This window comes from Enhydra lutris, unplaced genomic scaffold (genome assembly GCF_002288905.1).
Source record: "Enhydra lutris kenyoni isolate GAN:26980312 unplaced genomic scaffold, ASM228890v2 scaffoldscaffold39, whole genome shotgun sequence".
Taxonomy (NCBI): domain Eukaryota; kingdom Metazoa; phylum Chordata; class Mammalia; order Carnivora; family Mustelidae; genus Enhydra; species Enhydra lutris.
In genome coordinates this window covers 24,270,088-24,296,231 of record NW_019154123.1, presented here as the reverse complement: position 1 = coordinate 24,296,231, position 26,144 = coordinate 24,270,088, and the positions used below count along the sequence as shown (strand labels likewise).

General features: G+C 37.8%; 2 protein-coding genes across 3 annotated transcripts in view; both read left to right on the top strand.

The window, feature by feature from the left end:
• Nucleotides 1-14,925, top strand: part of LOC111154985 (karyopherin subunit alpha 1) — a 67,377-nt gene extending 52,452 nt beyond the window's left edge. For both annotated transcript variants that reach the window (XM_022514956.1, XM_022514955.1), the window contains exons 10-14: nucleotides 554-632; nucleotides 4,483-4,608; nucleotides 6,283-6,410; nucleotides 10,642-10,820; nucleotides 12,341-14,925. In XM_022514956.1, the coding sequence (XP_022370664.1) occupies nucleotides 554-632; nucleotides 4,483-4,608; nucleotides 6,283-6,410; nucleotides 10,642-10,820; nucleotides 12,341-12,528 (700 nt within the window). In that variant the 3' untranslated portion in view covers nucleotides 12,529-14,925. The remainder of the gene's footprint in view (nucleotides 1-553; nucleotides 633-4,482; nucleotides 4,609-6,282; nucleotides 6,411-10,641; nucleotides 10,821-12,340) is intronic.
• Nucleotides 14,926-21,113: 6,188 nt separating this feature from the next.
• Nucleotides 21,114-23,733, top strand: LOC111155071 (WD repeat domain 5B). Its single transcript, XM_022515106.1, has 2 exons — nucleotides 21,114-22,209; nucleotides 22,540-23,733. The coding sequence occupies exon 2, from the start codon at nucleotides 22,610-22,612 to the stop codon at nucleotides 23,603-23,605; it is 996 nt and encodes a 331-aa protein (XP_022370814.1). The 5' UTR covers nucleotides 21,114-22,209; nucleotides 22,540-22,609; the 3' UTR covers nucleotides 23,606-23,733.
• Nucleotides 23,734-26,144: the final 2,411 nt, after the last annotated feature.

Genomic DNA, 26,144 nt, shown 5'->3' with positions numbered 1-26,144 from the left:
TGGAAAACTCTCATCTGTGTAATTAATGTTTAATGACCTGAGCCTAGCCTCAGGATAGATAGCAAAAGGCATATTGCCACTTAAAAGAGTCGATCCTGAGGCACCTGGGTGGCTCAGTCAGTTAAATGTCCAACTCTTGATTTGGGCATAGGTCACGATCTCAGGGTGTTTAGATGAGCCCTGCGTCGAGTTGTGCACTGGGCATGGAGGCTGCTGAAGTTTTCTCTCCCTCACCGTCTGCTGCCTTTCCCCATTCAAATAAGTAAAGAGGAAGTGAAAACTATATTAATGAGAGGGAAATCTTATAATCCAGGTGATAGAATACCTGGGAAAGATTATTAAGATTTGTAGTTTTTATCCAAAAATAATAAAGGCAGAGAGAGCTCTCCCAGGGAATACCAAACCCATCCTTGCAGGGTTCCCTTGAGAACCACCACAGACAGGTAACTTTGTGCTTTAAAGTTACATTGCATTATTTGGTTTGGATTTCAGCCCTAAAGAAAAGAGACTAAGGATAGAACTGTTGGATTAATATTTCTTTTTATGGTTGCAGGCATAATGATTATAAGGTGGTTTCTCCTGCTTTGCGGGCTGTGGGAAACATTGTCACAGGCGATGATATTCAGACGCAGGTATGAATAAATGGTAACTTTTTTTTTCTTTCAGAAACGGTACATTGAATCCCATGGTTATGTTACTGTTAAGAGTATTTAACTCCATGTTATTAGGGAGAATTGACACTGTTTCATTAACGTTTGTTAAAAATGTTGCCTTGGCTACTTTCAGTACCCTCACTGGCTCTATTTTGACCTATTGCTATTACAGCAGTTTTGGGTTCCCCTTTGGTTATTCAGTTTATTTCCCACTACTGCTTCTACTTGAAGTGGTTCTTGTTAGAGCCTCGAGTAACATCTTTTCTCTGTCATCTTCATTTCGTCTTTAATATCTTCCTTTTCTTTGCACATGGTAAATCTCCAATGTGATGAGGAGTCTTCCTTGTTCTTAATGTCACCCCTCCCCACTCCATTCAGCTTTTGTATCAAGATATATTCACAGTGGATTTTTCTAGGTATTTTTCTTTATCCCTCATATGCTTTGGTCTTGTCTTTAACATTCTTTTCCTAGGCTTCCATGGTGTTTAAGTGTTTTGGGTCTCCTGCTTCACTGACCATTTCTCCTTAGCAAGCTCCTTTTCCTGTTCTTTCTTGTTTGTGGGACTATCCCCTGAAGGGGATATTCATTGATCTTATTTATAACTTCAGCCATCACCCTGGTGCAGCTTGATTGAGAACTCAGACTCAGGTTTTCGCCTTAGCGCTTAGCCAGTCCTGACTCTCAGGAAGGCAAATTTAATGCCTGCACTTTTCTAATCCCTAAAATTTTGATTTGTACTTGAAGGTGTCTTCCAGTTCTAGTACTTACTTTAAATTTATGCTGTCCAGAAGGGAACTCATTATTTTCCCTGGTATATCTGGACCTCTGCTTATTTATGTTACCGCCCTCAGTGAATGAGGACACCAACAGTTGACCATGTCCAAAACCTGTACATTAGCTCTCTCATTAGTCATTAAGTGCCATCCCTCCTCATCCTTTGCAATGCTTAGTTCAGACATTTCTTGTTCCATTCTTGTATCACCAGAAGGATGCTTGCAAAATGCAAACTTCATCAGGTCATTCTCTTACCTAAAATCTTTTTATGGTCCCCTATTGTTCTTTGAGGGTGTTTGAGATCCCTTAAAATGTGGCACACCTGTTTAATGGAATGCTGTGCAACAGAATGAGGAAGCTCTTAAGCACTGATACAGAGATATCTCTAGGTTACATCATTTAAAAAGAAAAATAGGCAGAAAGTGTATAGAATCTGTTACTATTTATATAAAAGGAGGCAGGGAGGAGAGGAGAAAAAACCCAACATATATGCTTGATTATATTTGCATAAAATTTCTCTGGCAGGAAACTGATAACATTGGTTGTCTCTGTGGAGACCTGGGTTGCTGGGGTACAGGAATGGAAAGGAAGCTTTTGCCTCTGTAGTCCTTTATTTGCTACTCATAAAAAGTTTGTCTTTCCCTCCCCATACCATGCTCTGTGCTTTTGCCATGTTTATTCCTTGAATTCACTATGACTATACTCAGCCCTAAGTTTTAACACACACTTGCTTCCCTCTGCACCAAACATAGGCTTGCATCCCCATCCCTGCTCTTAACCACTCCTGCACATGAATCCATACTCTGCCACTAATGTCCTCTCATTCTTCAGGTCTTCCCATTAATATTATTTTCTCTGAGAGGCCTTGTTTGCTACCAGACTCTTAAGTTAGGTGTGCCTTCTTTTGTTTCATCTGTCATAGCACATGCCACACTGTATCCTAATTGCCTAATTATTAGATTGTGAGATTCTAGAGGGGGAGTGGTGTCAGTCTTGTTCATTTTTGTCCTTCTGTAGTCTTAATAGTTCCTGGCACAATATAGAAGGACTCAAAAATTACTGAATGAAGGAAGTTCTGTATCTATACATCCAGTTCTGAATCTATACATCCAGTTTTGATGTCCCTCAAGTACTGCTTCTGGGTCTCCAATAGCCTATTAGATATTTCTGCTTGCATGTCTCACATTTGTATCTCTCACAGTTTATCTTCTTCCCCCCAGAAGTCTGGTTCCAAGTCTTTTTTTTTTTTTTCTTTCCATTTCAGTTAATGAGGTAACTATTCAACTGCCCCCGCCTTTGAAACTTTGCAGTCATATCTGGTGTCTCCATCTCTCGTTGATTCTTAGTGTCTCAATATCTTCATCTAATTACCTTAGTTTGGTCTATGTTTTCTCACACACAAGGGTCACTGCTTACCTACCTGATTTATCTTCCTAGTCTCCCCAGCATTTACCCCTCTCATTTGACTCTTCCTAGTAATAGTTTAATCCTTCCTACAACAACCTTGTTCACATTACCTTCTGAAAACAGTGAACTTCTTTAATGATTATGGGATAAAGAATCTTGAAAGACTAAAGAATTTGTACTTCAGGATATTAATCTCTTTCTTGTAGCCTACTGTTAATTTTGGGGTTAATGAACTCTTCCTTAATCAAGCCTTACTGCTCTATTCTTTCCTTATTTTGGTACTTTGTGGTAGCTTGTCTCAGCACTTTTTCATTGCCAGCCTTTCTTATCTGCTGTGTCCTCCCTCTTCTTTGCTTATGAAATCCTATCTGTGTTTCAAGGCACTTCCCCCAGCCCCACAAAGTCTTTTTTCCTGACCACTCCGAGGGTATTGTCTTTAACTGGTGACAGGTTTATTATTATTTTTTTGGCATGTGTATTTTCTAAATCACATCTTTGGCATTTAAAAAATTGCTTTGTAGTATATTTTATACTGTTAAAATTGTGTTTCTTTAACCACATGTTTTATTATTTTTTGAGCTGTGTATTAGGCAGAAATGGCTTCATTTAATTTGCATTTCTTTCATTACTTGTGAGGGAGGTAATCTATTAAAATTGTTTCTTTTAACAGTTTACATATTAAAGACAGTAATCCTTTTATCTGTTGAAATTTTTTTTTACATTATGTAGTGTGCGTTTTAATTTTTTTTTGACATGCAAATATTTGATGAAGTTTTATTTTCCCCTGTAATTTCATCCATTGTTTTTATGCTTGTAAAGTCCTTCACTATCCCCAAACCAGTTATTTACTGGTATTTCTTTGTTTTTTGGTGTGTTTGTATGTGTACTCTTTAAATTAGGTGTGGGTTTATTTTGGTAATGGGTTAAGAATTGGACTTTCTAAAAAGTACTTTTTAAAAATAAAAAATGTTTTTCAACTAGTTAACCTCTGGAGGAACTTTATCATATATTTAATTCCTTATAAAGACCTGCATTAGTTTCTGGACTAGATGCCTGTTCTTTTACTGTTACTCAGTGATTGATTCTTGAGCCTACCATGTACTCCTTCAGTCATTGTAACTTAACGAGTTTAGTTTTGGTAGACTAGATCTCCTTCATGTGTCTTTGTCTTACTCTCCCTCCCCTTTGTAAGCTGTTTGAAAGCTGGAGACATATCCTGCCTTTCTGTCCTCTGAAGCACTTGGTGTACTTCAGTAAGTGGGTATTTGTTGATTGACGACCAGGTAGAGTGTTACCAGAAGACTTAAAAATCTGAGACCACTTCTGAATTTCTGGCCACTTGATCTATTTACCCACCCAAAAGACTTTTTCACTCCTATGAGGATAGGAAGGTGAAGGACTAATACATTATTATGCCTTATGAGGTAGCAGTTATACGATTGTAATGTGTATAACAAAACTGCTTTGATAATCTTAGAAACTAATACTTATTGGCACTGAATACTTTTTTACATGTATAAAGTTATTTCTTACTAAAATTTCAAGGGGAGACATTATTTCTTTGCTTATATTATTCCTAAAGTCAATGAGTTAAAGATTTACCTCTGTTTGGTCAATAGAGAGTAAGTTTCAAACTTTTCTGTTTAGGTAATTTTGAATTGCTCAGCTCTGCAGAGTTTATTGCATTTGCTGAGTAGCCCAAAGGAATCTATCAAAAAGGAAGCATGTTGGACAATATCTAATATCACAGCTGGAAATAGAGCACAGATTCAGGTAATCCCATAGCATCTGTCTTTTTTCTTCTATTTTTATTTTTAGGTTTTAGGTTTTTTTCAGTTAGCCTTAAATTTTTTTTTTGTTACTACCTTGGAGACCATGAACTTCCAACACTGTTGTCTTGTTTAGTTTACTTTTTTTTAAAATTTTAACCTACCTTACAAAAGTTCAGACTTTTGAAACTTTGGTTTTTTTCCCTTTGCCTTCAATATTTGATGATTTGTCAAGACCCAACAGATAGTGTCTTACATTTTCGAAAGGTTTTGATGATGTTTATGCTAAACAGCTTGGCTTTACTCTTGCCAAATAAGATTTTTTTTTCTAGTAGACCCATGTATTGGGCAATTTCAGTTTTTTATAAAACCTTTGGGGACCCATTTTTCTCTAAATGGTTATCTGCCTTTTCATTTTATTCTTCTTTTAGGTGGGAAAGTAACCCCAGTGGAAGATAAAGCAAGCAGTGGGCTGAAGGTCACCATAGGTCCTAAGAAAGGCTAAACAACTGGTTATGAAAGATAAAACACAGACCTATGGGACTTTGAGCTGAGTGGAATCAGAGAGGTTATCTCTTCCAGTATTCTCTTTTAAGGATGAAACTGAGGATCAGAGAAAGTGATTTGCTCAAGGACACCCCTAGTAAATGACAGGATCGAGATGAAATGTCTTTCCACTAACTTTGCTGACTTTCTTTACCAGTATAACAGAGTTCTTGATCAGGAAACCGTGGTTGATGAATCATTAAATTCTACTCCTGAAACCAATATTACACTATATGTTAACTAACTAGAATTTAAATAAAAACTGGAAACAAACAAAACAAAAAAAGCATGGTTAGTCATCCCCAGAATGCTGCCAGGGACTGAGATTGGTAGCTATTAACAGTACATACGATGTGGTTTAAGCTATAGTTGATTGCCTGCTACTATCAGGCTCTCATGTAGAATTTCTCAGTTTCTTGGTAGAGGAAATGATACAAAACCCATTTTAGGTTTTTGAACTTAGGAGAAAAATGAGGCAGATTGGTTTAGTATTCATATATGAGGGGGAAGTGAGTGAAAGTACTCTGTCCAACTACAGGCTCTGCTGGTAATCTGGGTGGGAGGTGGTAGGTTGGAATAGGATCCGGATGTTTTAAATATAGAATGTAAAGGAGACTTAGTGACTGATAATATTTAGAATAAGTAAATACAAAAAGAGCCTTTGTAAATACAAAAAGAGGTTTGAGAGGAGACCTTATGTAGAGGGTGGATGAGGTTTAAAGTGGTTAGCAGATCTAAAGCAAGCTGTTGGCCACCATGGGCTGGGGCACCCAAAAGTGAGGACTGGAGGGTTACAATACACGTGTCAGAGTTGGATGCTGTGAAAGAAATGAGACTAGCAGAGGAACAGAAAATTGAACTTTTATAATTTATTACTGTGGGTGGAACAAGAGAGGACAATCAAAGAGAAAAGAACTCAAGGAAAAACTAAGAGATTATAAGATCCCAGACTCCAGGGAGTGTTACCAGTGATACCAAGTATGGTTGAAAGGTTATGGGTAAGCGAATTTAAACTCCTTCCAGTTAATTTTTAACAGGGGGAGGGGTGTCATTAGTGAAGCCAGCTATAAAGTTATAATTAGCATCATGAACATTTTTGAAATTTGTAATTTCCCTTTGCATTTAATTTCAGACTGTGATAGATGCCAACATTTTTCCAGCCCTCATTAGTATATTACAAACTGCTGAGTTTCGGACAAGGAAAGAAGCAGCTTGGGCCATCACAAATGCAACTTCTGGAGGATCAGCTGAACAGATCAAGTAAGTACTAGTTAGGTAGCATCTTGCAAATTAAAGGAAAAATCAGGTCTGCTAGTTAACGAATGCTCAGTTCTAACCTCTTAGAAGATTGTTCTGAGTTTCATAACTAGACTCAAATGTGTGTTTAATTTTTCTCCCATTCCTTCCTGCTGAAATAATTCCTACTATAAATTCCAGGATAATAGAAGTAAGGCACAGTTGAGGTTTGAGAGAAAAGAAGTATTGATGGGGTGGCTTTAGCCTAATCTGGAGCTTTTTGATCAGAAAAATCTTAGGTAGTCTAGAAGGTTAGTAGAGTCCTTAGAGTCCAACTTTGGTATTTAACTTTTGCTATTTTAGTTTAGATGTCTTAATAGATTTCAATCCACTTTGAAAGAGAGGTATATCTGAGAATAAAATGCCATATTCACTAGAGTCAGTGGATCCTAAATTCCTGTAATGTTCAGTAAAGGGAGAGAGCTGTAGCAGCTTGAGACTTAAATGGCCCCTTGGGTGGTTTATAATCTTAATGGCTAGAGAAGGCATAAATATGGACAGGAATCAGTTCCTCAAAGAAAACATCATATACTTATTAAATGTTAAATTATGGACATTCAGTTGTTCAATTAAAAGATTAATGATGAAGAGAAAAATGGAACTTAGACTCTTCTTAGCCTGCCTTAACTTTCTTTATGGGGAATTCAGATGAGGGGAAGGTGCTTTTAAATGAACATTGAAGTTATAACCCTTTCTTTATATGTACTATCAGAACGATATAGCTGCTTCTTGTATTGTTGCTTTGTGGGTTAAGTGTTGGTACTAATTAACCAATACTAATTTTTAGGTCTCTGTAGGAATGTAAAAGGTAGTCCTAACATTTCAGAAGTTGATTAGGTAGAGAAGGTAACTGTGTACCTAAAATAATAAATTAACACTGCAGATAGCTGTTTTGGTAAAGTTCATCATGGACAGGTTTTCAAGGAAGACTAAGTGGTCTTCAGAGGCATTTTGTATGAGATTAAGGTCTTTTTTAACCTCCTAAGATTCTGGTTCTGGGGTACTATGATTATGCCATCACTGGTAATGACATTTATCCCAGTGATGGTAGTAGAAGTACTGTAGAAGTTATAATATGGTTTCTTAACTGAAGTGGTTAAACTATACACATATTTTTAAAACATTTTTAAAATACTGTGGTAGATTTCATCAGAAAGTGTTCAGGGGTATTTTGCTTTGTTAGAGAAGAACAGAAAGGCTCCTTCACTATTCCTTTTTAAAATTCAGCATAGCTGTTTATATTAATGAAGTTCATTATCAATCTCCTAGCAGTTTCTTCTTAACCAGATGAAGAGTTATCTTGAAAAATATTACAAAAAATTACAGTCCAAATTATAGAAAATAAACTGACTTTATCAGTGATAAAAGACATCTGTGTGGATTTGCTTATTCTTATTGAGTAGACAAGACTTAGATGCAAGAACCAACTAGAGTAACTTAGGCAATATTCATAATTTTAGGTTAAGTATAATTTTAGGTTAAATATAAAGAATAAATGTCATTCTTAAGAACCTGTAGATTAGCATTTGATTATATTTAGCCTAAAGATTTAAAGCTTTTTAAAAAAAAGAATTTTTTTTAAAAAAGATTTTATTTATTTGAGAGAGAGAGCTATCACAGAGGGAGAGGGACAGGGACAAGCAGATGCCCTGCTGAGTGGAGAGCGCATCGTGGGGCTTTTTCCCAGGGCCCTGAGATCATGACCAGAAATGAAGGCAGATGCTCAACCAACTGGGCCACCCAGGCACCCTACTATAAATTGTTCTTTTGCAAGATGAGGAATTAAGTAATTGATGGTCTTTGGAAACTGGGATGAAGGCCTTAGTCTTTTTTTTTTTTTTTTTTTCTTTTTAAGATTTTTATTTATTTATTTGACAGAGAGAGACCGAGAGCAGGAACACAAGTAGGGGGAGTAGTAGAGGGAAAGCAGGCCTCCTGCTGAGCAGTGAGCCTGATGTGGGGCTCAGTCCCAGAATCCTGGGATCATGATCTGAACCGAAGGCAGAAGCTTAACCGCTGAGCCAGCCAGGCGCCCCAGAAGGCCTTCGACTTGAGTATTGGGAAGACTCAGTGTCTTTAGCCTTGAGAGTAATATGAAGAACATAATATTTTGGAGGAGGAAAGAGCAATTAAGATGCCATTACAGTAGTTAGTGTATGGCCAGGATTAACGTAATAGTTGTAGCATGAGATAACGAGTCTCAGTACAGGAAAGAAGGATCTGTAGGACTTGCTGGCAGGCTTTAAGTAGCAAGGAAAAGGAAAAGTCCAAGGTAACTAGGGAAAATGGTAGGTGTATTTAATTAGGACACAGAGGAAGCAATAGTAGGATATAATAGTGGTGGTTAATCTCTGTGTACTTTTTCTTTATGCTTTTCTGTTTTTTAAATCTGTAACTAACATTTATAATCGTAAAATAGGCTTGGTTTTTTTTTTTTTTTTTTTTAAGATTTATTTATGTGAGAGAGAGAGTGAGTGCGAGTAAGGGGAGGGGCAGAAGGTAGAGAGGGGCAGAGAAGCAGATGCCCCACTGAGTGCAGAGCTTGATGCAGGGCTTGATCCCAGGATCCTGAGATCATGATGAGAGCTGCAAACTTTTTGTGTTGTATACAGTTTTTGTGTTGTGTAATTCTATAGGTATTGGAATGGTAGAAATAGGACCGTTGTAGCATTCTACAGAATAGTTCTACTATACTTTAAAAAAAAAAAAAAAGATTTATTTATTTATTTATTTGACAGACAGAGATCACAAGTAGGCAGACAAGCAGGCAGAGAGAGAGGAGGAAGCAAGCTCCCTGCTGAGCAGAGAGCCCGACTCGGGGCTCGATCCCAGAACTCTGGGATCATGACCCGAGCAGAAGGCAGAGGCTTAACCCACTGAACCACCCAGGCGCCCCAGAATAGTTCTACTTTAAAAAAAAAAAAAAAAAAAGTTCTACAGTATGATTCCATCAGCTTCATCTATTTCTCACTAGTCCTCTACCCCCACAGCTCATTATTTCTGGCAACCACTATACTTTTTTTTTTTTTTTTTTAAGGGAGAGGGGCAGGGGGTGAGGCAGAGAAAAAATCTTAAGCAGGTTCCATGCCAAGGGTGGAGCCGGCACAGGACTGAGCTGAAATCAAGAGTCAGATGTTTAACCAGCTGAGCCACCCAGGGACCCCACTTTTTATTGTCTTTATAAAAGTTTGTCTTTTCCAGAATGTCATGTGTTTGGAATCATATAGTGTGGAGTCTTTTCAGACTGCTCCTTCATACACTTAGCATTCCTTAAGTTTTCTTTTATGTCTTTTCATGGCTTGATAGTGCATTTCTTTTTATCACTGACTAATAGTCCATTGTCTGGATATACTACAGTTTATCCATTAGCCTGTTTAAGAACATCTTGGTTGCTTCTGGTTTTTTGGCAGTTACAAATAAATCTGTTATAAATATCTGTGTATAGGTTTTGGTGTGGACCTAAGTTTTCATCTCAATTGGGTGAGTGTCCACAGTATGATTGCTGGATTATACAGAAAGCTTTGTAAAAAAAACTGCCAAGCTGTCTTCAAAAGTGATTATCCCATGTCACATTCCCACCAGCAAGAAAATGAGAGTTCCTGTTGCCCCTCATTCTTGCCAGCATTTGGTATTGTCCATTGTTTTGCATTTTAGCCATTTTAATAGATGTGGTATCACTGTTTTAATTTGCAGTCCCCTGATGACATTTATTAATGATGTTGAGCATCTTTTCATATTTAATTTGCCATCAGATCTTTGGTCAAATGTATGTTCATATCCTTTGCCCATTTTTAAATTGAGTTATTTGTTTTCTTGGAGTTTTAAGAGATCTTTGTACAAAATAGAATTGGCCTGTTGGGCCTGTGGTGCCTTTAGCCCCTGTTTCAGAGGTGTGGTTCTACAGAAACAAAGATGAAATTAGTCAGAAGTATACTGTTTTGATGAGTTGCTCATATTCAGAGTAAGAGGGTATTCAGTTTCTTGGAATCCAGTAATTGTGGAGGGGGAACATGGAGATGGTGTTAGAGAATTGGTTTTGTTTCATTTATTTGTAGCTTTGTGGTAAGATGTGGCCTATATGGTTGAATGGATGCTTATTTTTATCTCTCCAGTTTGAGGATGACCCACTTACTTCATGGAAGTTTTATGAAATTGAATGCTTTGTTTGACTAAATTGTTCTTTGTATTAATTTAGGTACCTCGTAGAACTTGGTTGTATCAAGCCACTTTGTGATCTCCTCACGGTCATGGACTCTAAGATTGTACAGGTTGCCCTGAATGGCTTGGAAAATATCCTGAGGCTTGGAGAACAAGAAGCCAAAAGGAACGGCACTGGCATTAACCCTTACTGTGCTTTGATTGAAGAAGCATATGGTAAGATAGAGTGTTTAGTAGATGTCTGAAATTATATTTTTCTTCTTGGTTTTCTGACTTGTCCGTATCTGTCCATGAGCACAAACTCATATGAAAAATTTATTCTCTTATGAATAATAACATTTAGTAGGTAGAATGATTAGAAAAGAATATGCATTAATTGTACAGAGAAGTGAGTACCCTTCAGTTTAGCCATTTTTACACTGAGCTTTAAAGGATATTCCCAGTTCCTAGACTCTGCTTGCCCTTGTGGGTGCTCTTATATTCTTACTAGTCCATCTGAGCCTCAAGAACATCTGCATCTACTGTAGATGATGCCGGATTCTACTCCTTTTCTCTTGTAAGGTTTAGAGGTCTCATTTTGAAGAGTCACTATTTGCCTTTTGGTTTCTTCATTCTTCCAGTCTCAGTGTTAACTTGGTTACTTGTTTACTTATGTACGTTTTAGTTCCCTAAGTGATTTTAACACCTAGGGTTGAAAACCACTACTCTAGAGTTTGTTTATTCCTAAAGTTGGAATTAGGGATCATAGTGTATGTTTGTCTTCCCGTTTATCAGATAATACAGAACTGATTGTATCAAAGTGATTTTAACAAATTACCATTAAAAAAAAACCTTACAGTTCCTCTACCTGGAGATATTTCTCCACAGAAATAACTTGTTAGTTTTTTGAAGTATATATATTTTAACATGGCGATGTGTATGAATATGTATTTTTTTCTTTGAGCAATATTAACATTTATTTCCAGTATGGCTATAGTGATTAGGTTGCTTATGGCTGCTTACTTAAGTAAAAGAAAAACCTAGCTCAGACGGGCTTAAACTTAGTAAAGGGAATATGTTGGCTAGTTGTTCTAGTTGGACTTCTTAGTTTAAGCAGTAGAAATTGACTCTGGCTATTTTAAGGTTTTTTTTTTTTTTTTTTTTTTAAAGATTTTATTTATTTATTTGTCAGAGAGAGAGAGAGAGCACAAGCAGATAGAGTGGCAGGCAGAGGCAGAGGGAGAAGCAGGCTTCCTGCTGAGCAAGGAGCCCGATGTGGGACTCGATCCCAGGACGCTGGGATCATGACCTGAGCCGAAGGCAGCGGCTTAACCCACTGAGCCACCCAGGCGTCCCTATTTTAAGGTTATTATATACATTTGTTGACATATTGGATAGCTCAGAACTTAGGATTAGAGCCAAGAATTAATTAGGTCATAGATACAGGTCAAAAGGAACACTTCTGCTACTGGCCTTAGCCACTGGATGATGTGTGAAGACTGTTAGAGAAATTGCTGCTTCTGGGGACTGATTGTTGCTTGCATTGTTTAAGATGTCATTTTGTAATACGAGCATTCAGATATAATCCCATTGACACTTTCTATGCTGTTACAAAATACTCACAAGATATAGAGAAGAAAATCTTCCTTTACAATAAGGAGGCATGGCAAAATACAGTTTCATTGGCATTTCCAACAGATACATACAAAAAATATGTATGTACACAGACACAGATTCTTCTTTATTCTTCATTCTAGGTCTGGATAAAATTGAATTCTTACAGAGTCATGAAAACCAGGAGATCTACCAGAAGGCCTTTGATCTTATCGAGCATTACTTTGGGACCGAGGATGAGGACAGCAGCATTGCGCCCCAGGTTGACCTTAGTCAGCAGCAGTACATCTTCCAGCAGTGTGAGGCTCCTATGGAAGGTTTCCAGCTTTGAAGCAATACTCTGCTTTCATGTTCCTGTGTCAGACCAGGCTACCCAGTCAAGTCCTCTTGTGGAGCCCACAGTCCTCATGGAGCTAACTTCTCAAATGTTTTCCATAATACTGTTTGCGCTCATTTGCTTGCCTTGCGCACCTGCTCTCTTACACACATCTGGAAAACCTCTGGCTCTCTGTGGTGGAATACCCTTCTAATAAAAAGGGTAACCAGAACGGCCCACTCACGGAAAATCCCTAGGCTTTGGAGATCCGCACTTATATATTATAAGAGTCATGGGATTATACACATATTAATGTGGCTCCCTGTCTTTGTGGGGGAAAAAGAGGACTCCTCCTCATTCCCTTTAAAGTGGGGAAAAACACTGATATTAAAAGATGAGACTAAACCTTTATCTTGAATCTCACACAACTACTTGCAACAAGGGGAGATGTTTAGACCTGTTGTGTACACTTCAGAGTACTTCTCGTGAGTTCTTCCACAGTGAACCCTTGGATTACCTGGTGGCTTTTCTAGCCAAATTTGCATTAATCCTTACTGAGACTGGATGGTTTTCTTTCCTCTATTGGCGCCATTCTTCACAGATATTAAAGTTAAACCATCCGCTCCCTCACCTTCAGCCTTCAGTGAATGTGCTTTCTAGTTGTCAGGAATGCTGAAGAATTAACACTTTGACTCTTAAATGTGATACTGGTTTGAAGATTCCCTTAGAGCAGAAAGGAGAGGGGCACATTAATTTGTATGGCTATTGCTTCTCTTTGGTCTTATGTGTCTTAGGATTTGGAAGTGGTTCAGTTTTAATGCTGGTATGAAGATTTAGAATCCTTAGTAATCAAAACAATATCCTGTAATTCAGTAAAAAGGTAAAAAACAAAAACAAAAAATCCCTCCAATTTCCCCAGACTCAACCAGTGTGACTAGAGGCTGTGTTTCTGCATTAAAACAAATGTTTCAGGCTTTGTGGTCCTGATCAAGGTCCTCATTAAATTGGAGTTCACCCTAGGTGCTTTTCCCCACTGTGACTGGCAGATAACACATACTTTTAAAGGTTACTTAGGGAAACCTTTTTTCATAGCCCAGTGCAGCTTGATTCTAATGTATTCATGCTACACACATGATCCTTTTAATGTAGCATCCTTTCTTAAACAAATAATCATCTTCTCAACATGACCTGTTCAACCCAAATAAGGGCAGGGATTTTTTTTTTTTTTTTTTTAAATAACCTCATTGTTCCCTAATCATTTCATCTACTAGCACTGCCCAGTGAAGTCCCCCCATAAAATGAAAAGTTTCTACCTTCTGGCTCATTTAATGATAACTGCAATGTATCTGCAAATGGCGCTTCCAGTACTGTCTTCAGTGATCCACATTTGTGCTTGGACTGGAATGAAAATATAAGCTTAATTGCCAAGAGAACTGCAACTGAGTTCAGTACGACTTCTTGGTGCTAGTTGGCCATCTTGGCTCAATGTTGGGACACACTATCAGAGAAGATTTTTTTGTTGATATGCTGTTCAAAATGAATTCTGAAGGAAAAGTTGCTCACTTCTGTTTCAGAGAAATATCCTTTTAAGCCTCTTTAATCTTGTCCTCTTCTAGAATTCATTATAACCCCAAAATGTAACTATTTGGAAGTTCCCCTGACAGGTTATTATGCATCTCTGGTAAATCCTGCTGAATGTTAGGGATATTCAGAGCTTTCATACCTCATCATGTTGTTATTTAAACAGCCAACTTAGGTGACCTGATTTAAACTTTAAAAAAGTCCACTTCATTCAAAGTAGAAAGATACAAAGACAAAGGACGTTTATCAGCCAAGTGTGTGACGCATTCTTCGCATCTAGTCTGTAGTTGTGTCTGTGCTCTGGATGGATACCGTCTGCCTGTTACTGATGGAGCAGCCACGGCAAAACTAGTCAACTCCCATCTATAACTTTTTCTAGTGCTGCTTTGTGCTGAAAGGACATTTTAGTTTACTGCACTTGACCTGTAAAAGACTTTGATTCTTTGTAATTTTAGGGACAAATTAGGTGGTTAATTTAAAGAAAGACTTTAAATTTTGCCTTTACATCACATTAAAATATAACTTCTTTCAGAAGGGTAATAGAAGCACTGATTCATAGTAAAAATCTTGTTTTTAGCTTTGATTTTTCTTGTGGCTGAGTTTTTTTAACCTGTACATCACTGGTAACACATCATTTCTCTAGGATGTTTTAAATTATGTACCTTCTGCTGGATAATTTTAAAAATTTCAATTCATTTTTGGTAAACCAATTTGAATGGAAAAAGGATAAAGCACACAAAGTTGTTTCCCTGGGTTAGTAAGAATAGTGTACATCGGGAGTTTTGCATTTGCAGGTGTCTCAGTGAATGCATTAAAGTCCATTTAACTATTTTGGTCTGTTTTCTGTTGAAAACAGGAATTTATCTTGTTCCTGTCCTGGAAGTTCATGAGAGATTAGCTAAATTTTTTTGCAATAAAATATTCTTAATATAAAAATTGGAATTAACTGAAAGTTAAATCCCAGCATAACAGTTTGAACTGATAAAGCAGCCCTTTTGTTTACAGAAATGAGACTTTAGGAGGTAACTGAGTCCTAATTTTAGTTCTCTGGCTGGCAGATTCTATTAATTTACACTGCATTTATTGAAACCCTATCACTAAGATGTTACCTATTACAGAACTGTGTTAATTTCAACACAAGAAAACTCTTCTGCAATATATACTAATCTGGGGGGAAAGTAGCTTGATTATCCACCCCCCTCCCTTTTTCCTCCTCCACATTTTCAAAGTATATTCTTTGAAATGAAAACTTACGTGGAGGAAAAAAGGCACTGAAAGCATTTAGGATATAAAGGCACCCTGTATTTGAAGGACCAGCAGGGTAGATATGGTTAGATTGAGAAATACCAGAAAAGAGATTAAGGAGAGAGTTTTCTGTGGAACATTTTAACTCATCTTCTTGTCACTACGTAGGGCGCCTTTTTAAACCTTTGTCAGCTACACTGTTTTTGAAAATTACTGCCCTAGGATTGTCTTGTGCCAGATAAAGCTAAATGGGCTCTGAGCCATTTTTTCATATTGTCACAAATACAAGCAATGACAATTACCCCATAGTAAATTTGAATTATTATTCCAGATTGTTGCTGAGTTTGCCTGAGGAAAAAAGTATGTAACATATTTTAGAAACCAAATTTTGTCAGTTAAATCCTGTTTTATGTGGCCACTCACAGGCAACTTTGAATTTACTTTCCAGTGCTAAACAAACATTTATTTATAATCCCTCAATTAATTTGCATTATAATTTGCATTATAAAAGGGTTTTCCTCAAGTTGAAAGATTTTTCTTTCTTGCTTGATTAGTTTTGTGACATTTTTTCTATCAGTAGGCAAGTCATTGCATGTTGTTTTAGGGCTTGTGGATACATATATACACACATATGTGTGTGTGTGTGTGTGTGTGTGTGTGTGTGTATATATATACATATATATATATATATATATATATATGAAATCTTGATGTGTAAGAATTTTTCAGTGAAGAAAAGGGATCCACTTTTAGAAAGGGGCATTGTTTGCTTTTCATATTTATATACTATGTTCTACCTCCTACATTCCAAAATTTGCTCATTTGAGAAACAGGTGTACTTATCTATATATGAAGTCTCGAATCTGAATTTTTTGCTACCTGAAACTAACAGTCACTTTCATCTGTTGTTAGGTGAGAAGAGTAAGTACGTATCTGCCAACCTGGGAAATATTTTTGGCTACATTTCTCTATCAAAAGTTAAAGTTTTTATCAGGCACCTGGAGGGTCAGTGGGTAGAGCATGTGACTCCTGATCTCAGGGCCTGAGTTCCAGTCCCACGCTGGGTGTGGCGCCTACTCAAAAGTTATCTTACTTTAAAAACAATTTAAAAATGAAAAAGATTGACAAAAAAAAAAAAATTGCTTTCTCATGGGGTGCTTGGCTGGCTCAGTCAGTATAGCATGCAACTCTTGATCTTAGGGTCATGAGTTTGAGCCCCATGTTGGGAATAGAGATTCCTTTAAAAAAAAAAAAAAAATTTATTTTTTCAAGTTCAACTAATGGAAGGCCAGATGGGACACCAGTACCATAAGTCTACGCTAACGTTGAGAGTATTCTGTAATACGCTTTATTTCAGAAAAGGATAGGTAATAGCAGTGAGTACCAGGACATCACAAAAATGTGTCATGAAGTATAAAGCAAATATATGCTAATTTTAACAATATCAAATTGCTACTGGGTATAAAATTTGGAAGTGTGGGGCAAGAAGAAAAGATTATGGGTAGATTGCCATAGGTCAAAAAGGCATCTAGTCTTTCTGCCAGGTGCCTGGGTAAGGGCTTCCATTTTTTCTCTTTTAATCCTCCAGCTGCCTTTGAGGTGGATAACTGTCACTACAGGTGACAGAGTCAAGACTTAAGAGAGTTTCCTTTGCCCCAAGGTCATAACCTCAGACACTGTCTAGTGGTGGGACAGAGCTATGCAGTTTGTGTCTGGAAGAAAGCAGCAGTCATGGTGGAGGTGGTGTTCTGGGCCAGGAACTCCCAGAACTAGACTTACACAACAGCCAGAGCTGGTTCAGCTTTTTGTCAGACCAGTCTTTCTGGCTCTTTCTCAAGAGCACCCTTAAAATAACTAAGGTATGAAGTTGCTTTTAGGTTACATAATTTGGTAAAGTAGAGCTTCTCAGCCCAAACTTCTTTTTCCCTTCTGTGGTGCTAAAATTCTGTATATAACCTGACAAAACAACAGAAGTCAAAAAAATATATATGCAAATGATAGATTTTGAGTTTAGTAGCGTAATGGGTAAACATGTTTCCATTCAACAAACTCAAATGTAGAAGGTACTGACAAAGTGAAAGAAAGGCTTTGGAATGAAGAATTCTGCCTTAGAAAGCAGTGCCATCCATGGACGTGAATTTAACACAGCTGACTTCCTAAAGGAGTACTGTCCCCAGGAATATCAAAAGTTAGAAAGATCACCTTTTAATGTATGTTGAGTATGTTCTGCTTACTTCATCATTATGACCACTCTATGTTGTTGTTCAAAGTGTTCTTACGCTTTGATTTGGAATGGATCTGATGATTCTTTGTACTTGAATGTGGTCTGTCAGGCCATGGGTGAGTGCCTTGCACATAGTAGACTATTCAATAAATACTAAATGACTGAAGGAATATGCATCGATGTGATATTAGTAAAGGGTACTTGGTTACAAAAGACAATTCAAAGGAATTCTTTTATGCTGCTGTTTGAAGCCAGAAATTAACAGCTCTTAGACTTAGTGTCTCAACTTATGTTTTATATGTGGTTATCTTTCAGGAGGACATTAATTTGACCTTTAGTTTACAAAAGCAAGACACTGTCATAGCAATTCATTATATAAAAACAAAAAACCTTACGCCTTCTGTGAAAAGTTATGGATATATTTTACAGGATAACTTACATAATCAACCCCATGTGTTTGTATTATCAAAAATAGCACATTAATCTCTTCTGACCTATTCTAAAGTTAAGAAAAACAACTTTGTCAATTATATCCAACTTATGCGGAAGCAGTGGTTGCCTTAGGCTATTAAATAGGGTGTGTTTTCCTTTCTTTTTCTTTTCTTTCTTTTTTTTTTTTTTTTAAACATTTTTACTATTGTATGTATTGCTGATTCTACTGGCCAGGTACTTTTTCTGAAAAGAGAATCTTAAAATAGAATTAGTTCCTGCAGACTACACTGCTATCTATAGTACAGAATGGCTGAGTTTACAAATTTATTAAAGCTAGCATAGATGACTGTTGCCCTTTTTTTCATTTGCCAATTTGAAAAAGTCTTTTTTTTTTTTTGGATTTTAAAGTCAATATATGGTCCTATCTGTGATCTTGAATGTTTCTCCAGAGAATAGAATTACTCTCTAAATTCCTTTATATACCCATTTCACCTGAGGAAGCCCATGGACATCCACAGTTTGGATCACTGCCTTATCTAAACCACTTGTGCCTAGCATTATTTAGTGTTGGGTGAGGAGAAAATAGAAACCCAGGAGACTACAGTGGTGGGGAAAGAGCACAGGGTTATCACCATATAGAGAGTGTAGAATTTTCCAAAATTAAGTTGTGATTTGAGGAGAGGCCTCCAAAAGTCAGTGATTATACTGGTTTGCTAGGTATAGTCCCCGGTTTTAGATCAATTAACATCAGCTGATTATTTTAGTGTCTCCCCTTCACTTTAGAAAGGTCTCAGTTTAGATAAATTCTGCACCACTCCGTATTTAGTCCAACTAGATTTATATAGATTTAAATTGCTAATGGTCCTAAGCAACTATACATCATTCTGTTGTGCTTGATTTTTGAGAACTGGATTTGGTAACTGAAATTGCAATGAAAGGAGTCAGTCAAGACAGTCCTTAAAATAGGACTTAATCTCAGTCCTGACATACATTACAAAAAAAAAAATTATTAAAAACCAAAATGACCTAAACTTGTGGCATTTCTATTTATAATATCTGCAGACTTGACTGAGGGGAAGGGAAATAAACCTTTCAACCATTGAGACTTTAAGTTCTAAAAGTTTTGTGGGAAATCTAAAGAAAACAAATTGGTTTCTACAGAGAGGGAAACTTCCAAATCACCTATCTGGTGAAGATTAGGAACAGCAAAAATAGAAATAGTTAAAAACAGGACCGTGTGAGGAACTCTGCTTGACAGCAGCAAATGCAAAGCTCTAATTATGGTTTCTGCCACTTTAGGTTTACTCATACCAGTATTTCCTACTCCTATGCACTCCACATTGCTGATGCTCCCCTCCTCCCAAGGACCTATGCCACAAAATTCTTAGGCCCAATTTATAAGGACTACAGTATCAGGACTACATATTAGAACATGATAAAAAGATTTTATATTCAGAGCTTTAATTTCTTTACACAAATTCCTGATGCTATTTGTAAACAAAAAATTCTGACATCTAGAAATGGATTTTAATAGTGGAAATTTCTTCACATTCTGGGAAAATCTGGAGAAAAATTTTTAGTTATTCCTATCAACACTTTTTTTTTTTTTTGGTAAAGTAAACTCTACCCCTAATGTGGGCTTGAGCTCACCATTCTTAGATCAAGAGTGGCATGCTGGGGGCGCCTGGGTGGCTCAGTGGGTTAAGCCGCTGCCTTCGGCTCAGGTCATGATCTCAGGGTCCTGGGATCAAGCCCCGCATCGGGCTCTCTGCTCAGCAGGAAGCCTGCTTCCTCCTCTCTCTCTCTCTCTCTCTCTTTCTCTCTCTCTGCCTGCCTCTCTGCCTACTTGTGATCTCTCTCTGTCAAATAAGTAAATAAAATCTTAAAAAAAAAAAAAGAGTGGCATGCTGTACTGACTGAGCCAGCCAAGTGCCACCTACCAAGACATTCTTGACTGTTCTTCTCATTCGTGTGATATTTCTAGTGGGTTACTAAAACATACCCCAGCACCAACACCCCGTCCTAGCCCTCACGTCACAAATTGTCTAATTTCCTTTACTCTCCTGTATAGAACAGTTATTGGAAAAATACAAATTAAAATCTTTGAAACAAAGCCTACACTTTGTTCTCTATAGCACTTTCATTTTTCTTTTTAAAGATTTTATTTATTTATTTGACAGAAAAGGTGACAAGTAGGCAGGGAAGCAGGCTCCCTGCTGAGCAGAGAGCCCGATGCAGGGCTCCATCCCAGGACTCTGGGATCATGACCTGAGCCAAAGGCAGAGGCTTTAACCCACTGAGCCAACCCAGGCGCCCCTATTTTTTAATAGTCAATAAAAATGAAAATAGTCTCAACTGATGTAGAATTTTAGAGTGTTTCTAAGCTTCCTAGTAAAAATCATACCAATTCAGGCTAACAAGAAGAAAGGAGAGGGAAATGGCAGAGTTTACTAACAACTGACCTTTGAGATACATAAAAGGGAAAAGTTCTTTTTCAAATGTTAGAGGGAAAGGTCCATGGTGGCCTTGCCTTAAAAAAGATCTAAGAAGAATCCTAATTTAATGTATATAAATGGATGTTCCAAACCACTTAAAAGATCCTCTTCCTACTTCCAGCATCTCGTTATTACACCGTTAATTTGCACTACCTAAGACTGAAGCTTTTGTCCAATTCCTGTCCAAATTCCAAACTCGAGTAGTAGGGTCTTAAGGTAATGAGGTTATACTATTATACGATTGTTATAGGTGATTTAATTATGTCGTTGTGCCTCATTTAAAGGCCAGACTTTCAATTATCCCTAATAAATATAGGCTAAGAGAATTCGTTCCCCAATGCTTTTAACTGCTGGCTAACAGAAAACATCATTAAGAGATACTTGCGGCGGGGCGCTTGGCTGGCTAAGTGGTATAGCACGTTAACTCTTGAGCTTACGTTAAAAAGGAAAAAAAAAAAGAGAGAGATACTTGCCTCTAGACTTTAGCTCAGCGAAAGGGGAAACCTTGTAAACAACAACATTCTTGAGCACTCTTTATTGAGCAATTACAGGTAAGAAGAAATTCATCAGGCTTCCAATGTTTTTGGTAAACTTTTTTTTTTTTTTTTTTTTAAAGTTAGCTCTTCGCCCACGGTGGGCTTGAAATCGATACTCGGAGATCAAGAGTTGCATGCTCTAGGGACTGAACCAGACACCGCAGTAAACCTATTCTTGTTTAAAGACCGTAACTTAATATTTGAAAAGCATACATCTTTACATAGCACTCTCAGGGCCATTAAACAGGTCTTAAAACTTCAGACTCTCTACAGCCAATTACGAGATAACTTTACGTATTTCTCAACCACGTCCCACCAACTTCTCTTTTTCGGTCTCAAGCACCTATGCAGATTTGACCTGTTCTCTTAAAAAGTTTAAGGAAGCGCAAGGAAATGCCAAAACAAACGTTTGCTCGTTTCCCCGGCACTACCACGTCCTAAGCACTGGCTTCTGGAGGCCCACAACACATTCCTTCCCGAAATGTTTACCCCAAACTTTTAAACCAGAAGCTTTACAATCTGGGCATAAATTCAGTCAAGCTGCCCCTTGCCTATCTGCAATCTCAAGTACACGCCACCAGCTCTGTACCACAAGAGTGGAGAGGAGCAGAAGCCGCCCGTGAAGCCGATGCTCAGTCACCCGCGCCTGGGGAGGGGGACTCGACGACTAGCTAGTGCCAAATGTGAGCTAACTTTCCACTAACGGAATCGGAAAATTCAGTTATTTCTTGTGACACGGCTTCCAAAAAGAAATGAACGTTCTTTGAAACATTCACTGCTACTGACGCTAGTCAGTCAGGTCTGGGATAAGACCAGTCAACCTACCCACAGGCCAAACAAGGAAGTCTTGCGTTTGCGTGCGGCAGCCTCCGGCGAAGAAGACCGGAAGGAACGCCAGCACCTTCCTTTGCGCAAGCGCAGGCCGACCTCTCCCATTGGTCATCTCAGCTCGAAGTTGGCGTGCCCCTGCGCTCCGCTGTCCTGCCGGCTGGGTTGGATTGACGCGGACGTGTGCTCCAGTGTTTATCCGCCGACTGCAGCCCACCGGCCCCCGGGCCACAGTTCATGATGCTTACGCAGGTTTTTTTGTTTGTCGTTATTATTTTTTTTTAACCTTCTGAAATCGTTTGTTTAAGCCGGTGATTCATTCATGCTCAAGTACCGAAAGTCTCTCTGACTTATGGTAGGCTTGCTTAGTGTTCTAAACGTTTCGGGGTAGGGGGAGGGGAGGTGAGAAAATACTTCCTGTAGGTCACCCACGCCTCTGTTCACTTTGCACGGCTTTATACGTTCACAAAATACCCAGAACATACCTCACTTGCCGACAGCGCATTGGACCCTTTTAATGTTTTTATCAAGTATTTGTTTACAAAGGAGGAAGTGAGGAAAAAGAGGTCCAAGCCGTTCGGCTGAATCATTGTATAGAGAAGTTTAAAGACAGTTCGGAAATTATAATCACTAAAAGGCTATTAATTTTTGAGGCTGATGTTTTTATCTTCATTTTGCTGGGCAGAAAGAATATCGAGCTTCCTGATTCAGGGCCGGACGCTTACCTAACCTACTGACTTGGGAGCTTCAGAACCATGGGGACAAAGGAGGCAGGAGATGCTAGACCAGCGGAGTTGGGCCTTCCCTCATCAGCCAACCCGAACAAGCAAATGTCTGAAAAACCAAACTATGCTCTTAAATTTACTCTCGTGGGACATACGGAAGCAGTATCATCGGTTAAGTTTAGTCCTAATGGAGAATGGCTAGCAAGTTCTTCTGCTGACAAAGTAATTATAATTTGGGGAGCCTATGATGGAAAGTATGAGAAAACACTTCATGGTCACGATCTGGAAATATCAGATGTTGCCTGGTCATCAGACTCCAGTCGTCTTGTTTCTGCCTCAGATGATAAGACGCTAAAGATCTGGGATGTGAGATCTGGAAAATGTTTGAAAACGCTGAAGGGGCATAGTAATTATGTTTTTTGCTGTAATTTCAATCCACCATCCAATCTCATCATTTCAGGATCTTTTGATGAGAGTGTGAAAATATGGGAGGTGAAAACAGGAAAGTGCCTTAAGACTTTGTCTGCTCATTCTGACCCAGTTTCTGCTGTTCATTTTAATTGTAGTGGGTCTTTGATTGTGTCAGGTAGCTATGATGGTGTCTGTAGAATTTGGGATGCTGCATCAGGTCAGTGTTTAAAAACACTTGTTGATGATGATAACCCTCCTATCTCTTTTGTAAAATTTTCTCCAAACGGAAGATATCTTCTAATTGCAACTTTGGACAATACCCTTAAACTGTGGGATTATAGCAGAGGTCGATGTCTGAAAACATACACTGGTCATAAGAATGAGAAATACTGCATATTTGCCAATTTTTCAGTTACTGGTGGAAAATGGATTGTGTCTGGATCAGAAGATAATCTGGTTTACATTTGGAACCTTCAGACTAAAGAAATTGTACAGAAATTACAAGGTCATACAGATGTTGTAATCTCAGCAGCTTGTCATCCTACAGAAAACATCATTGCATCAGCAGCATTAGGAAATGACAAAACAATTAAACTGTGGATGAGTAACTACTAAACCCTTTAGAAATCAACTAGTAGAGCCAAATTGGCAAAAAAAAAAAAAAAAGGTATTTAAAAAGATGGTTTCTCTTAATTTTGGTATGGTTTTGTGTTTCTTTTTAACATTGTCTTACTCTCTCTGACAAACAAAGAAATAAAATCTTTAAAAAAGGGGGGGGGGGTTGTGGTGGAATGCCTGGGTGGCTCAGTCAATTAAGTGCCTCCCTTCGGCTCAGGTCATGATCCCAGAGTCCTGGGATCAAGTCCCGCATTGGGCTTCTTGCTCGGCAGGGAGCCAGCTTGTGCTCACTCACATGTTCTCTCTCTCTCTGACAAATAATTGAAATCTTAAAAACAACCAAAAAACCCATTGTCTTAGATTAAAAGATTTCAGACCTATAACCTAAATTTACAAAGCAAGACAACTGGAAAAGCAAGTCTAGAACTTAGGGCTTCTGACTTTTAATCTTCAGGTCTGGTATTAACTCATGTCTATTCCTGAATAGGTTCCCACTCTGTTCCTCTGAGTGTATTTGAGAAATATTTGAAAGTATGGTTTACAAAACAGGATGACTGATTAAGTGAGGGGTTTGGCATAACTCGAGTGCTCCTGATTTGGGAGATCAGATGAGTTAAGAACATAATCCTGGGATAGTGATGGAATGGAGATATATGGCAGATGCCACTCACACATGAAATGGTTCCATGGAATCAAGTCCATAAACTGGGAAAAATAAGTCATTGGTTCATTCTGTTAACCATCTTAAATTTTGTATCGAGATAAAAACTGAAAGTAAACCAAAACATTATAAATGGCATTTTGCTGAGGGACTTCTCACTACCCTGGTCAGACTGTGCCTCATGATTATCAAGCAAACTAAATGTCTAAATGGTGTGGCTATTCTCTTTCACCATGTGTCTGACCTAGTAACTCCTAGTAACTCCATGCTTCAAACAGAAATCACCACTTTGTGGACCAGCACTGCCTGCTTGACTGGAACCACAACTGACAGCTGAGTTAGGTTTTGTTTCTTTCTATAGCGACTGTTATATAAAGTTCAGAATATATCTTTTACCAGTTTGTATTGTAGCCGTTTCATGGGCCATGTTTCCATAAATTATGAGCTCTGTAAAGAAGTATGTTTTACTCATTTTGTATTCTCAGTATTTATATATATAAGGGATTAAGGTAATGTTTGATGAATGACAATGAATTATATTGCCTACTTTCAATAAACGTTTGGAATCATGTCCCCATACTATTTTTGTTTATTAAAAAAGTATCTGACCATAGGCTTGTGTATTAACTTTATTCAGACAGGGCTTATAGTGGGAAATAAAAAGTGGGAAATGGTTTCTGCCCACTTTACCTACAGAGACATGATAAACGTGAAAAAAAATAGAAATTAAGCAAAAAATAGTAAAACAATAATTGAAAGTAACAGGGGTAAACTGCCTTTTTTTGTATTCTTTAGTATCTTAAAATAGCACTCATTAAGTCTGATTTGCTTGACAAGTTCTGAGGAATATAAGGTATTAGAGTTATTAATAAGGAATGACTGTCAAGAAGGTATTATGTGACGGTAGTGAGCAAACTTGGGTTGGACAGAGACAAGTCCAAAATTCTGGCCAAGAAATTTATGTTTAACCCATAAAGAAGTAGTTACTCTAAGTAACTGAGTAGGAGAATGAGACAAAATGAAAAATGATCCTGAAAATTCTTGCTGTACAGTAACATTTGTGAGTTTTGGTTTAATGAAACATTTTTTTTTTTTTACAATAAATCTCCAAGATAACACTTTAAAATACTTATTTAGAAGTTAAAAATGATAGTGTTCTATGAAGAAAAATTACTTATTTTTAAAAGAAATAGGTTAAAATCAAAGAAGTTGGTATCTAAAAAGCTAAGGTCCAATTACTCTAAAAGTGTATCAAGAGACATCACCAACATCATCAGATAATGAAATCAAATGTGGTATATTCCATTTCACTTAGTAGTTTATTAAGTCAAGTTCCAATGCAGATGCATATATTACTTTCTATCGGTTATACTCCTCTGGAGACAACTGGCAGGTTGGGATGGCTATGCAAACTTGTCCATGTCATCCATTAATATGAGGCATGTGAGAATATATGAAATACTTAAAATAGAATCCAGCATCCAATATCTAAAATGAAATGGCTTGGCATCCCAAAATGTAAATGAAATATATAACCACATGCAAATGCTTATCTTTCAAAACTTGTAAGAAAATGTATTTGAAAGATATTCATCATTGAGAAATTCAGTGTAAAGGCAAAAGGAAAAGGACCAATTGGGAATTCTAAGCTATGGAGTAGAAAAGGGGACTGATGGCCCCAAGCAACTTCATGGTGCTGGGATTTCAGAGTTCTCAGAAACTTGTGGCCAGACCACTCTCATCACCTTACAGGAACCTTTTACAAGACTGCTCTCTGACAAGCCTCTGTCTGTCAGCATGCCCAAAGATGGAAGAGTCTGACCAGGCTGCTTTGCAGGACTCTCAGAAGCACCACCACATTTGGGGAGGTTAGCT

Coding starts and splice junctions, on each gene's coding strand:
- LOC111155071 (XM_022515106.1), top strand. CDS start 22,610: ATGGGGACAAAGGAGGCAGGAGATGCTAGACCAGCGGAGTTGGGCCTT.